We start from the raw sequence: 16,558 nt of genomic DNA, 5'->3' as shown, positions 1-16,558 counted from the left end.
GTTTCAATACTTTTGCTTTGGTAATTTATCAAACTCTGAACTAAAAATCAAGTTTTGTACCTTCAGTGGAGTCTCTTTTAGGGATTCTTCTTCAACATCGGAGATGTCAGATGAGACATCAGGTGCCACGACGTTGTTTTCCTGCTGTATTTAAACAAAAATATATAGTTTATGAGCAGAGCAGCGTTAAGACGTAACACTCAACAGATGGATTATATTTATGCTAAATTGTATAGTCGTTGTACATATGTTTACCCCATCTGAAACACAATCATGTAATGAATTCCTGTGACTATATTACCCCAACTGGATTATCTCGAGCCTTAGAGATGGACGACAGACTGCTGTACATATCAGTGTTGGCCAGACTGGAGAAGAGGTCATCCAGGGCATCAGGTTTACTCTTCTCCTCCTCTGCAGACTTTGCACTCTGTCCCTCCTTCTCATAGACTCCTTCCCTCTCCTTTTCGTCTGAATGTTCTTTCTGCTGATTGCTGACAGCAGCTGGCTCATCCTCCTTCAGCTCCTTGGGCAGGTCGTCACTGAAGAGGTCAAGCTCTGCCGTGGAGCCGGCCGATCCATTGACCATGACCGGAGAGCTGTCCTCCAGCGCTCTCTTCCAGCTGAGCTGTGCCGTCACTGACCTCTCTTCCACGCGAAGGTCTTGTACTTTCTGCTGAACCTAAAGAAAGTAAGAAGAAAAAAACATTTGCATGGTGATCCTATATATCCTATGTTCAGTGGAAGCACATAGAAATGAAAAAAAAGACATAGTCAGATAAGTAAATGTCATGTAGCTATGAGTTCCATCCAGGTCTGCAACAAATTATTATTTTAGTAAATATCCTATCGATTATTCTGATGATTAATCACATTTAAAAAATATCCCCATTCTGCACGTTTTCTATTTTACTACTTAAGCCTTTTTAACTGAGTTGACCTGACAAACTTGAGTGAAGGAGTCCCGCACAGATTCCTGCAGAGGGGTGAGTTGCTCCTGAGCAGCTTGGACTATCTCCTGCAGCTTCCGGCTCTCTTCCTGCAGGGCCAGAAGCTCCTCTCGTGCCTGAACCAGATCCTCCTCGTACTGACAGATCTTCTGTTCCTGCTCCTCGTGCTCAGACTGCAGCGACGAGATCTGGAAAGATGCAAGTGTATGTGAAGCTGCACAGGGTCTCAGATATTTATGGTTTCAAAGAAGAATGTTTCTATTAAAATGTATCAGGATCACCAAACTTTTAGTTATGATGATTTACAAACTGTGAAACGTACAAGTTGTGTCTCTTGGCTGGTCTGCTGGCGAATGAGGCTGAGCTGCTCCTCCAAGGTGTTCTTCTGTTGGTCGAGCTCATCTAAAGCCTCCTGGACCTTCTGACGCTGAGACTGCAGCCGCTGAAGCTCCTCGGTCTCCTTCGCCACTTCATCTTGAAGGTCCTGACACCCGAGCAGAGATCAAAAATTTAATTGGTGCAGCTCTTCTGCAAAAAATATTTTACTGATGGAATTAGGATAGTGAGCAACAGACCAACACAAAGCAATGCACAATTGTTAAGTGGAAGAAAAACGATGCATGTTTTTTTTAAGCTGTTACAAACAAAAGTTGTAAAAATAAAAATATATATTTTTTATTGAGACCTGTTTACTCTGAGAACAGAGCTACAAGGGAATATTTTAGACCAGAGCTGTCCAAACGTTTGTGTCTCATGGACCAAAATAATCCCTCTCCAAAAATATATTTATAGTTTTTTGAAAAATCACAAAAAAGAGTCCTTCTTATGTGCTCAATATAACTAAACATCCAAAAAAAAAGAAAAAAGTAATCAGATTTTACGTGTTAGTCCATGTTGAGCCAAATCTTCTGTAGGCAAAGAATAACATCTAAAAACCCTTCCTAAATGTGGCCAAATGTAATAAAATCAAATAAAAATAGATTTTGGGTGCAGCAAAGTCAGCTTCTGAATAAAAGTGAGTGGAAAAATGTGGACCTACTTACCGATAAAAGAAAATGCTTTGTGTTGTGCCCAATATTTTATTCTGTACTAAATTTCCATTTTAAAAAAATCTCTGCAGCAAACACCATTCTTGAATTGCAGTCAGTGATCACAAAAAATAGGACAGAAATTAAGTCCTGGGGTTATAAATGTTCTTACACACCGTTTAGATCAAAGAAAGTTTATGTGTTAGAATGGCCCAGTCAAAGTCCAGACCCACATCTAATTTCAACACTGTGGCAGTAAGATATACTGAAAATAGTTTTTGTTGATGTAGAAAGGTTCACAGGGTATGATTAGCTTTCCATGTTGATGTATATCTAAGTCCACTACAGTGTTGCACTTAGATTATGAGAAGCTACAACTATAAGCCTCTGCTGTTCTGTGTTAAACTTTCATTACAGTAAAAACAGCAAAATGCAGCTAAAAAAAGTCTAACTGCTTCAGCGTGAGACTCCCTTGAGATCCACCCTCGCTGCCTCAATACTGAATTTTTAAAAGTAGAGCAGCCTAGCCCTTTAAGAAGACAAGTCCCAAAATAGAGACAATCTCTGGGGCTCAGGGTCTGGACACACCTTCAGGAGGACGATAACCTGATTCACTCAAAACAACATTACAGGAATTTCAGAGGAAGCATCTCAGACTGCAGAGATCATTTACTCATTTAAATTAAATTTTAAAAAGTACCTGAATTGTGCTAAAAGGGCAAAATCATGCTTCCAACACCAGCTAAACATCAGTAAATGCCAGCACCAAATGTTTTTATTTGCTTAAAAATTATTTTACTCAAAACGCAGGAAACCAGTAAAGGTCCAACCTTACCTGTACTTCATCTGTTCGCTGTCGGATAGCCTCCTCCTTCTCTTTGATTTCCTCTTCCACAGTGACCTTCTCTCTGGGCGTCCAGCAGAGGAGACAGAAGTGGTTAGCCACAGAGGACAGACAGGTTAAACTCTGCAGCCCCACCCCGCCCAGCCACAGCCAGGTGTCTGCTGAGGCTGCTGCGCCCCGTTTCTCAAACACTGCCACCTCGGTTCCCTGAACTACCATGATCCCGTCCCCGAATCACAACTTCACGGAACAAAGAGCTGCAAAAAAAAACCCAGAGCGAAAGCAGCTGTGTGGGGAGATGCGTCGGATCGAATATTTCCAGGAGGCACGGTGCTGTAATCGCAGCGAGAGAAAGTGTTTTAGAGAAAGTGAGCATGTGTTTGGACAGTGAAATGTGTGGGAAGTGATGAGCGAGAAGCAGATGGCTGCATGAGGACGGAAGAAGGCGGAGAGAGAGGAGAGATGAGTCACGAGGAGCTGAGATACAGCATCTATCATTTGTGCTTCCCTCATCCATTTTAGGTTGCCATTTCTACTAGCAGGAGAAATCAGAGGTGGGTGTCGTGTTGTCAGAAAGTTCGGGTCCTTTTCTACAAATTTGATTTGCTTTTTATGGTACTTACAGATCAATATGTGTATTTTTAAAGCAGAAAGCTTGAAAAGAATCAGCACAATGATGATGAACACTAAAGAGAATCACTACAAAAGAACTAGTTTGAATTTACTGCACATAACCTTCCCTTTTCCTCTCTTCTTCTCAAGTTATTATCCCTCCTTACCTGAGAAATCCCTGCCTCACTGTCCCGCTGCTGGCCTCTGGTCTAATGTCTCCTGACACTTTGCACTTTTTACTGTGACAACAAAGATTTCATTTAAATATGTGGAAAGCAACAGCGAGCACAACTTCTGTACATAAATTAAAGAGGTCTGAGATTGTAAAATGTTGCTGGTAACAACCACATTAATATTTTTAACAAACTTAAATGATATATCGGCATGGACACATAGTATCAATTTAGCCAACAACATCTGCATGCAGCAGATTTACTCAACTTACTTATTCATTTGAAAGAAAACTATGAAGTTTTTTTTGCCTTTTGGCTCCATCTAGTAAAACAACATAACAGGTTAGAGTTTGGAAAATCAAAAGTTATATGTCAAAATGAAAATATCAGTATTTACACCAGTGTACTTGTTTAAACTTGTTTTAAAACTTTTGTTCTTCAGCAAACAGACGGAAAAAAAGTCTGGGGAAAAAAAAATCTTTCCATATTTAATTATATTTTCCCCCATACTAATCCAGTCCTGGAAAATGATTAAAGAAGATTCCATTTTTAAAGATTTTAAGACAGTGTATGTCTTGAAAATTGCACTTTTTTTGTAAAGTGCCTTGAGATTACATTTGTTGTGAATTGGCACTACATAAACAGCTAGATGGTGTGTAATAACAGGAAGAAAATTAAGATTTGCTATGTTCTGTGAAGACCACACACAGAAATCAGTTTTACTTGTAGGTGCCTTATTTAAAAATAAATTAATCTGAAGCCAGTAGACTCTGCTGTCTGTCTTCAATGCCAGCTAAAAATACATTTCAAACGCAGCAACTATTTTCACATTTTGCCACACATCAAAACACAAACTATCTGCTAATATTTCAGCTGTACAACTCGTCCTTTCTTACCATTTTCTTTCATTTTGACGGTCATCTTCATTTTGAAGAGCGGGTTGCAGCCAACATCTGAAGCAGCTGCAAAACTGCAACATCTCTCCAGGTCCCTAGTTTTGATCTGATGATCTAAATCTGATCTCTGGCTTGGTTTCAACTTTCATGTATGAATGAATACCTTGAACAGCTGCTACAAGTGTACTGCTAAGACCGTCTGTACATAAAAAATATAGGTGGACTGAACAGTTTCTCACTTCTCACTCTCAACTTTCATGCCTGGGGAACTTGAATTCTCTTTTCCATTTAAAACAAAACAACAGATGCAGCCAGCAACCGAAACAAAGGGTGTTCTAGAAATACGATTCATGCAAACACAAACAAAGCATCAACTGCTTCAGCTGCAACCGAAAAGTTTCTTTTATAATAAGTAACAGAATAAAATATATCCTTTTATCATCCCACCTTTGGGAAATTCAAGTGCACCAGCAGCAAGTTACAGGTAAACAGAAAAAAATGCAATAAAAGACTGTACAGCAAGACCAGATTTACAACATAAGGAAAATAACACTGTACAGTTATGAAAAATAACATATTCAGATCTAAAGAAATATACAACTGAGCAGGGCTTTTTAAAAAAAATAAATAAATTGAATGTGTGTACATTTGTGCACAGAAAGTATCAACCGACCACTTTACAAGAAGTGAAAAAAAATACTGTGCAAATATCAAGTGGGTTGTGCAAATAACAGCAAGAATGTTCTTTGAAACGAGGAACTATGCAAATCCAGCCAGAGGAAGGTGAATTCCTAGATTTCTCTGCCGTTTCTCACTCTACATGTCCTCCCTTGCAATCAAAAGGCAACTAGATTATTTAGTTTTAAAACCAAATGTTGAACTTTGCAACTCCAAAAACCCCAATACTTATTTATTTCCACTGATTAACAAAAAGTGTCCGGACCGATTAAAGGATTTTTGTCACGCATTAAACTCTAAATCCATTGCAAAATTTAGCTCACAAATTCAAACTTTAACTTGTACAAACCAGCTTAGCAGTTTGACGGAAACATCGCATCCTGCTGGTGAACTGAGGATAAAACTATTCAAGAGATTTATTATTATAGCCCTGAGGCTTTAACAGTAATTATGTAACAAAATGAAAATGGACATCACCAAAATATTTTTCCTGTGATTCACAAAAGAAATGTTTTTGTCTTTTTTCCTAGATAAAAATCTGATAACATTTGACAGAAACATTTCTACTGGGACTGTTGATAAGCATCTGATATGCAGTTGTGTCTACATTTATTAGCTTTCCACAGAAGGGCTTAAAACAACTCAATCCTTTACTGCAGCAACATGAGCTCCCACTTTTCAGAAAAAATCTCTAATTACCTCAAACCTTTAATGCAAGTAGATTTATTCATTTTCAAACATTAGTACTCTTGTAAACTGTTGGTACTACTTAGTAATCAGTTTGAAATACATATAATTGAAGCATTTTTTAATGTATTCTTTACTTTTAAGTTGATAAGAGCATCTATGAACTTTTTTTAAACGTCTTTTTTTTTTTTAAGCAATAATCTTTTTTTTTTTCTATTTCTCCATAGCAGCGCCACATCCGTCACTATTATGTGTTCAACAAGAAGGTCCACCGGATCTCTTTAATGTAAATATCAGGATGATGCCTTACCTTTGTAATTCAACAATCTCGTTGCTGAGGGTGTCGAGCTCCTTAATGGCAGAGAAGTCAGCTGCCAGGTTCGCAATGTTCTGAAAAACACAAACACCATCAAAAAATGTGCATAGGTTTACCTACACACAGTAAGGAAGGACTCTTTAAATGCCAGAAAGAGCAACCACTTTATTGATGGAAGAAGATGGGACACAAAAAACATTTTAAAGTTAAGAAACAGCATCACGATGCAAAGATGGAAAGAACTATATGAATAGTTGATGACAAAAACTCGTAAGAAACTATTGAAGTTACAGATAAACTTTGGTTCAGAGAACAATGTGTTGAGAGCACTTAAGGTGGGAGGAGAATATCCTACACTTTCATGGATAAAGTTAAACATGAGTATTTAACTTTATCCATGATTAGTGGATGTTTTCATCCATTTTTCTTGCCTTTATGTGTTCAATAGTAATCTGCATCCAAACAGCCATTTGAAACAAACATGTTTGGGCACAATACTTGGTAAAAAGAAGAGGAAATGTCTTCTGTTTATTAAAAAAAATATATATATTACTGTCTTTCATAGTAGTCTAAAAAGTTCATCTGAAAAATACATTTCTGTAAATCAATCAAAAAAACCCTCTGTATTTGTTTCTAATAGTATTAACAGACTTGAGTGAACCTGTGGGCCTCACCTGCTTGCTGTTTTGTCTGTCAGACGGAGGAATCATTTCCGGAGAGAGAGTCTGTGGAGGGTCCAGGCCTTTCGTCAGCTTCAGGTTGATCAGATAAAGCGCCAAGGCAAACTGTTCACGAGTCAGCTTTCCCATGTCTCCAATGTCACAAAGCTCCCTGGGAGCAAGAGCACATGAGTTACGCAAGAGGCCAACGATTTCCACCTCAGGCAATAACTACTTTTAATGATCCGGCAGATCCATCATGTTCTGCCATTATGGAAACCGATAGGACACGGCAGGATGGATGGTCACCAGCCGTGTGAGGGTGAAAATCAATGATGTCACTGGGCTTATGTAAAAACAGAAATGTGCCACCAGGATGTAGTTACCCTCTAAAGATCCTTTGTTGGGTAAAATTACAGCTAAAACAATGTTTGTGAATTAGATTAATAACTTTTCGTACACTGATTGATTAAACTAATGTTCTTCTATTTTAATCTAATTATCAATAACACTACATTTCTATTTCCATAATGGAAAGAAATTAACAAATCGGTGGATAGAAATTGGCTGAAATCTTGTCTGAATACAACTGTGTGTTGTTAGCATCTCTGCTTACCAGATTCGTGCGAGCGTGGCAGACGGCAGCCCAGTTTTGAGAAAAATATCTCTGACTTCTGCTCCAGATACCAAGCCGTCCATGTCGCCATCCGTCTTGCTGAACAGTTCATCGTACTTGGCTTTCTCTGCCGCCGATACAACCCACTGCGTAGGCAACAAAAGCGTCACTTTTCGCTCCAGAAAAGCAAAAGCACACCACAGACGAATGACCGTGCGACCGAGCCAACAAATATTCACTCACCTTCCCACTCTTTTTACTCTTCGTCTTTTGAAAAACACATTGAGCGAGCCAGTTTGAGATCATTTTAATTGAGTTGCTCAAGTTTTTTTTGTTAGTAAAAGAAAAAACAAAAGCAAAAGCTTTTCAGGCACTGCGTGCACAGGAGAGACGGAGGCTGTACTCACAGGGGCGGCTGCTGGTGTTGGGGCAGGAGCTGGCGCGGGTTTGGGAGGGTGGGGAAGGGTCTTCGAGCCGGTATGGGAGGAGCGACTGTCTTTCACAGAGGGAGGTGAGGGTAACAGGGGCATCACGGGTGCCGCCGCGGGTTTTTTCCTCTTAGAGGGTGGAACTAAAGGAGGCGGTAGGGACATGGGAACGGACTCGCCTTCTAGAGCTCTATAAACCAGAAACATGGCCTGGGAAAGAGTAGCAAAGAAAACACAAAAATTAATCAGAAACTATAATTACCTAGCAGTGACTTAATCTTTGCATTTCTTCCATGCACACTGATTATGTTCCATTCAACTCTACAACCTGTAAACTGACGTTCATAGACATTAACAAAACAATTTTGCAAAGAAAAATTGGCGGAAATGTTATTTTCTAGCCATGTAGAGACATCCCATAAAAGAGATTTGATTGGAGTGGTTCTACAAAACAGTGATTTAGAAGATGTAAAAAAAATGTAGAGAAGTTTGTTGTAACATGACAAATGTAAAAATAAATAAAGATTCAAGGCATAAATACAGTTTTTCAAGTCAGCATTTCAGTACCGGTGTAAGTGTTCTTTATTATTATTACTACTATCTTTATTATTAGTCTTACCACAGAAAATTCATCTCTATCCAACATGCCATCTCTATCGAGGTCACTGAGCTCCCACACCTTCAACACACAAAGACAACATTACTCAGCTTTTTAAAAATGTTATGAAACATGTTAACCTACCACTGACTCATTTCTGGTTCCTAAATCAACATTGGTAACATCACTAACTATATCATTGATGTGTTAGTCCATTTGAAAATATTTATTACAACATTTTCGATAATTTAGCATTAAAATAATTGCAGACAATTTGGGCATCATATATTAACATCTTTTTACTTGAGGTAAGAAATTTACACTTAATTAAACACAGCAGTTTAAAAAGATGAGGCGTGGGTGTGACAACTTTTGTTGCAAAAAACTGATGAAGCATTTAACTGTGACCACGCCTTCTTTTCCAGAGGCCTCACAGTGTTTCATGAAGAAAGTACGACAAGAACAAGTCTATGAAGAAAAATAACTGAACTACTGAAACGTACTGCCTATCATTGGAAAGTAAGACAAGGAGGAAATACAGTTAAATTTATATCTACAATTGAAGAAAATAAGCATTGGAATTCCTTTTCTGTTTTTAATACCAGACCAGAAACTATTAAATGTTTCCAAACAAACAAAAAAACTACAGTGCATTTTCAGACATAAGAAAATAAAACTTTCAAAGTTTTAAAGTGGTCCTTACCCTGCCCAGGATGTCCACAGGCAGCTTGGAGTTGAGCAGAACCGGTTTAACCTTGTCTCCTGACAGCATCCCTCCAACTGGACCCAAACTCTCAAAAATGGCGTCAAACTTCATCTTCTCCTCTGGCTAGAGAATAAAAAAAGAAACAGAAGTTCAATGATTTCACCATAAAAACTCATACTTAGGCAGTATTTACATAAGGATTAATGACTAAACTGGAATTAAACAGGAAATAATATTTCTGCTACTCACAGCAAGTTCAAACAATTCAAACTGGCCTTGAAAAAAAGTTGATTTAATCTACCTGATTTTTTTATTTTACATACTCTCACAATAAAAGATTACAAACCTCTCAGAAATAAAACCAGTGTTCCCCATTTTGTAAAGAACAAATAAAAAGAAAACCTTCGCACCTTAACAACCCAGGGTGCATCAGCAGCCACTCCTCTTGCCAACTGCGGGCTGCTTGTATCATGCTGCAGGTGTAGAGAAGCAATACATGTTAATATTCAACATTTGTATTAATGCTACTAAAAAAAAATGTTAACGCTTAATTATAATTCAAAGCAGCAAACTTACAAATTTGGGTGGAGGAACAGCCACATTAAGACTCTTAAGCGCCACCTCCAGGCCATTCTGAGCACAAGCAACCAGCCGCAGCGCTATGAAGAATTGCTGAGGGGAGAAGAGGCAGAGTCATGGATGCCATACTAAACCACATTATAACACATAAACATATACTTTGTCACCTCTTTAGATTTGCTACCTGTTAAATATACCTCTAACCAAAATCTTAACATGTTTGATTCTCCAAATAGGCAAATTTGTCTCATAACAGTGGAGGATGCAGCCTTTGAGGGTCTTTTTAACCCTTCTCAGTCAGATTATGTCATGTGGTCACTGTGTTACAGTCAGCATTAGAAAAGGACTAAATCTGGGTCGAGGATGCAGCCTGGTCAGATTAATTGCGTCATCAACTTGACCGTTTTTACCCGCATCCTCCAGATTTAAAAGTGACTGACTTATTGCGTCAAACTTGCGACAGAATGTTGTGACAGGTCTTCCTTGCAGAGCCTAACAAATATCAGTGACATCCATGTGAATATCAGACTCAAAATAAAATGAAAGTCGGATTCAGGCACAGACTGACTTTTGATCAGTTGATTAAAAGCCTTTTTGGGTTAAAAGCAGTTTTAAAAACATTTGTAAATGTTTTTTAATTTTAATTAACATTTAATTTCTCATCTCATTTCATCTCTGTTTATTTGCTGTCTCGCTCCTTTTCCTTCTTTGTATTTTAAAGCCCTTCTTAAAATAGTGTGAATATCAGTACATCTTCCCCTGATTTTAAGATTTTTTTTGAGGAGTGCAACTTTGTCGCACAACAAAAATATCCGGCATCAATATCTTTTAAAAATGCTTGACTTATTGAATGCAATTAAATTAGTTTTGTTGTGAATCTTTAACACATCCAACACTTTCATCACCAAAAAAAAATCCCATTCTTGTATTATTAATTTTATTCAACATAAATTGCAATAATAATTCACGTAATTAAATAGCTGTTAAGTCATTAGATGATTAAAAGTGTTAGTAGTTTTGAGCAGGTTTGATGTTATTTCAGTGGCTCATGAAAGAGCAGAAAATGTATTGTTGTATAGTACAGTGGTAATTTTGTGGTTAATTTATTTGCAATTTCATCACTGACTAGAGATTAAATGCCTGGATTTTTCTGTGAAAATTCAAACCACAAACAAAATAGTCAAAAAAAAAAAAAAAAGGAGATGGAAAGAAATTCACAAACACACCCGAAGGGGGCATAAGAGGTTTCCATGCAACTCCACTGCTGTTTTTACCTGTTTGTTAAGGAAACCCTTTCTTTCAATGTCTGCCAAATCCCAAATCTACAGAGACATTAAGAGATTACAGATTAATTTTAAACGTTAAACCAAGACAGATGTGATGTTTCTGATCCATTTGCAGCCTTAACTCCTCACCTTCCCCAGAACCATGTCAGCCAAGCCCGACTGCTTCAGGAAAAGAGCCGCATCTGCTGCCGCCACCCGCCCGCTCCCACTGGGATCCACCTGAACAACACATGAGCATGCTCACAACGTTCCAAACAGGAACAGCAATAAGCAAGATATCAGCAGAAATGTGCTAATTTATCTAAGAGTTATATTATTTTATGATATGAACAGATTCAGAGCAATCCTTTTGCATAAAGAGAGGGTGGAATAATGAAGAAAAACTGGGAGAGTCACTCTTTGGAAGAAAGGAGCCTTCGACTCACTAAAATCAATACTGATAATAAAATAAAGCTTTTTTTTTTTTCTTTCCCAGAAGTCTATTAGCGTAGTAGTCTTTTATATAGCTTCCCTCCCTGGTTGGCAGAGAGAAACATTAATAATTCATAAAGATACTTCCTTTGTTGGACACAAAGGCTTGACTGTAAAGGTAGATCAGAGATGACTACAACAACGCTTTATCAGAGCAGCTACAGATAGTTCAGAGTTTAAACGGTAGCACACTCTAGAAATTAATTTCTCCATTTTCAGGAATTTGTTACATCATTCTGAGTGTTGGTAATGAGAAGACATCTGCATTAACATTGGCATAAGAACTGTTTATAACATAATACAACTTAAAAAAAGATACATGGTAAAGAAAATGAAAAAAAATACAAATAAAAAATATTGATACAATAAAACGCAGTACAAGCTGTTGTTTAAGGGAAGATATTACCTGTCGATAATATTTGTCATAGATGGGATTTCCACTGGAAAGCTGTTAAAAAGAAAAAAAAACCTTGAATCAATTAATTACATCTATACAGGTGTGTTTAGATGCATTAGAATATCATCAAAAAGTTAATTAAGGTCAGTAAGGAAAATTAAAATCTGAAACCCATATTTATACTTATTAAACAGATATATTCATGGAGTAACCCGACTATTTATTTAGCTCAACACAATATTGCCAACCATCAGACTGCATAGCAAAGCCATGAAATGTGAGACATATACTCAACAGATTGAGAGGCACGTAATGCAGGAAATAATTATGCGAATAATATAAGAGACTAAAAATCATTTTAAAAGCTAAATCCTCCCTTTGCTTCAGCTCCATATCTGAAATTTCAAGCAGCTTCAGATCAGCAAGCGTTTCTTCAAGTTGATTTTGAAGATTATGGCTTACAGCGAATGAAAACCCCAAATTCAGTAGATAAAAAGGACATTGCATAAGATCGACAAGACCAGAGCAACATCTTCCTTCTGAAAAGTAGATCTATGTTCGGTTCACTGATTCTACTTGCATAAACTCCTGCATCATGCATGGAGGGGCAGCAGCTCTACTGAGATGTGAAGGAATCCCACGCTGCGTTAGTGACATCCTTTTCCCTTGTCTGCATTGTTGAGCCTGCTGACTCATCTTCCTCTTGACAATACCCTATAGTTTTCTTTGTGGGGTTTAGGTGAGGGAGGTTTTCTGGTCAATGAAGTACGGCGATACCATGGTCACTAAAGCAGTTACTGGTACAGAGTGGACAACCGCCAAGCCCTGCTGGGAAATGAAATCAGCATCCGTGGAAAACTTTGGACTAAGAAAACATATTGGACCAACACAAGCCAATGACACAGCTCCACAAGTCACTACTGTTTGTGGAACATTCACACCAGAACTGGGCTCTCCACTCGGTCAAATTCGGGGAGTTTTATTTCCAAATAAAATGTAAAATCTAATTCAGTCTAAAAATAGGACTTCAGATCAATGGGCATTTTCTCCTCCTAACCAGGTAAGCAGCAGCTGCTGTTTCTGGTTCAGAAGACGCTTCACCAAAGGACTGACAGTCGTAGTCCATGCCACGGACACGCCTGACTGTGGTGGCTCCTAAAGTGCCGACAATGCAGCTCCCTGCTTGTGAATTTCCACCAGACTCTATAAAGGGTGTTGCCTCATAATCCTTGAAAGGCGCAGTTTTACCTAGCCTACTTAACTCTGCTCAATTCTCATTTCCCTTCATGGCTCCGTGAGGAATTTCTCCCATTTAACTCGATTTCTCAATTTCCAGTAACCTTCATAGCGTTGAACTTGCACATTAAATGTTAGCAATTGGGTAAAATTTAAAACTTTAACAGAGTCCATGCCTCCAGCAATAAATCGTTTCTCAGTAGCAGAGGGTCCAGATCTTCTGTACAAAGCAAAGTGTAGAAAAAGGGACCAGTTTTTACCTTTCTAAGTTTCACCTGTTGCTTGTGCACCTTTTTCTGTTTAAACAAAACTTCTTTTTCTCCCACTCAACTCTCCATTAATCCACTTGAAAAGAGCACTTTATAATCTTAACTTTCCTGTGGAAGGTGTCAAGATCGAAAGTAGTCTTCCCAATACTAAAGCCGGCTATAGCAGGGAATAGAGAAAACACTTCTACATTAAAATCCTTTTCAATTTGTCTCATGTAAATTTGAGAGACTGAATTACACAGAAGCAGCGGAAAAGCAGTTTAACATAAGCGCTACTTTATGATTTAAATCACTAAGAGCAAACCTAGCTTCTGAATATTCAAACTAATTGTGATGCTCTTGTAAAAACTTTGCAAAACTTACTTACTTCCCCTCCTGAATTTTAGCACATAATTTGAAAAGCTTCCCAATAAATAACCTTATTTTTCAACTCAAGCAACCAAATAATACCAGAAACAGAAATAAGAAAAACACTGCTGAATATATAGATTTTAAAAAACTATGTTAAAATGTCTAGTTGAAAATATCCAATCTAACATTAAGCAGTCCCTCATAAATATTTAAGACTGCTGAGGCAAAAGAAAATATCTTTAAGAAACAACAATCCTTATTTGACTTTGCAATTATGAACAATCCACAGCCCCGTGATTTAAGTGTCTTATACAGTGACTCCAGAGAGAACTGCTTTAGTCAGGTTCTTGTCATAATTCCTCGCATGGCATTCAACCCAAAACTCTTCCAGAATTGTGAGTGACAAGAATTAAAAAGACTAACAAAATTAGGAAAAATGACTTTCAAACACAGACAACCAAACAGCTGCCTCTACCCTTAATGCATGTATTTGGCAATAATGTACTAAGGAAGAAACATGTCATCTAGCCACACTTTAAAGGAACAGGCGATTCTTTTTAGCATTTTTTTTTTCACAATCCCGATTTCTGGGAATCAGCTGTTCTTCTTTTTTGGCCAATTAGCCATTTTTCTCTTCATTCTGTCCCTCTCTGCATGTACTTTATGTAGAAAATGGCTTTAGATACTTGACACCATTTACTGTTGTATGGTGCAGACTGATAACATTCAGTGAGGCCGAACAGATGTGTTGCATTTTGCTTTACTGCGATGTTGATGACTTTGATTTGTCTAGAAAGAGCTCTTAAGAATTTCCTGGACGCTCGCATTAAGAGCAACAAGCTCATTTGTCCTTCACTCGAAACTTCTGTAAACACCCGTCTTTCCTCTGACCGCTTCAGTGCTTCACAGGAAACAAATCAGCGTTTCCTCTTTCGTTTAGCTAGGCCTGACAAATGGTCATCGAGAGCTTCAATTCACAGGTGCAGGGAAGAAGGGAAGCAGAAGTGAACAAAATGAGTCGCCTCCATTCAGCTCTCCTACACTGCAAGGCCAACCACTGTGCAAATTTAGCCTCCACTGTACAACTAAAGGACGACAGCAGATATCTGCTCGGGTGTCAATCTTGTAACAGATCCTGGCACAATGAGAGACGTGGAGGGGGTGGAGGAACGCTGAAGGCTGTCATCAGCAGTTATCTGTCAGCTTTTTCAACTGCCTCTGAGATAACCGTTGACACACACACACACACATACATATCTATCCATCTCTCCCCCTCTCACACTAATGCAACTTCTTCTATGGGACGCACAAAATCGTGTGCCAGGAACTGTTGACGGCTGTAACACAGTGATCATTGTACTGGTGACTCTTTAAATCAGCGCTGAAACAAGAAAACGCCTCAATTATCAGAGTCTCTGGAAGTTTTATAAAGTTAAATTTGAGACTTTACAAGACCGACTTGAATGATGGAGAATAATATCCTAATAATTTAATTAATCACACTTGTAATAGTGCTTTTAAGAATGTAATGCTGGTGCTCTTACACTGATGTTTCCTAATTTGACCATCTAAAGTGAAAAAGAAGCTCAAGACAATTTACTGACAACAGATTTTAGCCACCTACAGAAAATGTATAATTTGTTCCATCACAAAGGAGCCAATAGCAAATAAAGTAACAAGAACATTGTCAATTTATTTGCCTAAACACAATAGGACAGTTTGAGAAGTAATATAGTTTTTCAGGCTTGCAAAGAAAACTGTATGTTTGAGATCAATTCAATTTGACATAGCTTACAGCATATATCGCATCCCTCCGACCATAAACACCCTTATTCTTCAGACACAACAACAAATCAGAAAACAAGTTTCAGAAAACAAATGTTGGAAGAACTAATGAATAAACAAATGTACAAGTTTACAATTACAATATTTTTTCAGGGAGGAAAAACTAACATCTTAAGGTCTAAAGAGTGAAGATTGTTTCAGACCTTAAGGCTTTGTAGAAACCCTGATTACTGTATAACTTAGATGGAGTCAAATTTTAACAGCAAAATGCCTCTCTGGTCCATTAGTCTGTTGAAAACTAAAAACAAAGCAACAAACATTAGTGACTGGGATGTACGATTAAAAAAGCAAAAAAAAATTATTTATTTTGATGCCCCCATCATTGTCCTTGGGCTTTAGCATCTTTTAAGTCCATTTAACTGTTCATATATTATAGATAGACAAGTATATATTGAAGGCAAGGTACCTGAAGTACTATAAGCCTAACAAATATTGCTTGTGAGCACATCTTTTCTTTTATGATTTTGCACATTAAAGATGCTGACTACAATTCATCATATTGTGTAACTCCAATTTTAAAAACAACAGTAAACAGACGGGTAATTTTCAGAGTATTAAGTCAAACAATAAGCCAACACTGCCAAACCACCTATCTGTTGTTGCATCCAAAAGTGGCTCAGGTGACAAGCCTGGGACTGCAACCTACTGATCAGACCTGATTGCAGCCTGTTAAATCACTTATTTACGAGCTAAACAAACATCATGACACAAATTGGTAGTTCTTCATTTAACAAGCAACAGGCTGGCCGTTTTGCCTCAGCAGAGAAGGCTAGTAGCTGCTAAGGTTCACTTCCTCTTATGTTTGCAAAGCAGCTCTTAACATTACACATTTATATATTTTCGCCATACTGCTACACCATTGATACAAAATGACCTAACGGGCTAACAGTTAACAGTATTCAACTGGAAAAGGTCACAAGGAAAACACTAATT

General features: G+C 37.9%; 1 protein-coding gene across 7 annotated transcripts in view; it reads right to left on the bottom strand.

Annotated features, from left to right (window-relative positions):
- eps15 (epidermal growth factor receptor pathway substrate 15) overlaps window positions 1-16,558 on the bottom strand; it is a 28,310-nt gene that overhangs the window by 11,048 nt on the left and 704 nt on the right. For 3 of the 7 annotated variants that reach the window (XM_008407887.3, XM_008407882.3, XM_008407886.3), the window contains exons 2-18: window positions 11,934-11,975; window positions 11,186-11,275; window positions 11,045-11,092; window positions 9,768-9,863; window positions 9,602-9,664; window positions 9,189-9,314; window positions 8,507-8,566; window positions 7,867-8,097; window positions 7,460-7,605; window positions 6,859-7,015; window positions 6,179-6,258; window positions 3,602-3,673; window positions 2,814-2,886; window positions 1,273-1,434; window positions 941-1,138; window positions 302-682; window positions 61-144 (exon numbers count right to left, since the gene is read on the bottom strand). In XM_008407887.3, the coding sequence (XP_008406109.2) occupies window positions 61-144; window positions 302-682; window positions 941-1,138; window positions 1,273-1,434; window positions 2,814-2,886; window positions 3,602-3,673; window positions 6,179-6,258; window positions 6,859-7,015; window positions 7,460-7,605; window positions 7,867-8,097; window positions 8,507-8,566; window positions 9,189-9,314; window positions 9,602-9,664; window positions 9,768-9,863; window positions 11,045-11,092; window positions 11,186-11,275; window positions 11,934-11,975 (2,109 nt within the window). The remainder of the gene's footprint in view (window positions 1-60; window positions 145-301; window positions 683-940; window positions 1,139-1,272; window positions 1,435-2,813; window positions 2,887-3,601; window positions 3,674-6,178; window positions 6,259-6,858; window positions 7,016-7,459; window positions 7,606-7,866; window positions 8,098-8,506; window positions 8,567-9,188; window positions 9,315-9,601; window positions 9,665-9,767; window positions 9,864-11,044; window positions 11,093-11,185; window positions 11,276-11,933; window positions 11,976-16,558) is intronic. The other 4 variants (XM_008407883.3, XM_008407885.3, XM_008407888.3 and 1 more) reach the window with 4 other exon arrangements.

This window comes from Poecilia reticulata, chromosome 4, assembly GCF_904066995.2.
Source record: "Poecilia reticulata chromosome 4, P_reticulata-male-v2, whole genome shotgun sequence".
Classification (NCBI taxonomy): domain Eukaryota; kingdom Metazoa; phylum Chordata; class Actinopteri; order Cyprinodontiformes; family Poeciliidae; genus Poecilia; species Poecilia reticulata.
The sequence above is the reverse complement of the archived record's forward strand: the minus strand, read 5'-3'. Positions and strand labels throughout refer to the sequence as shown.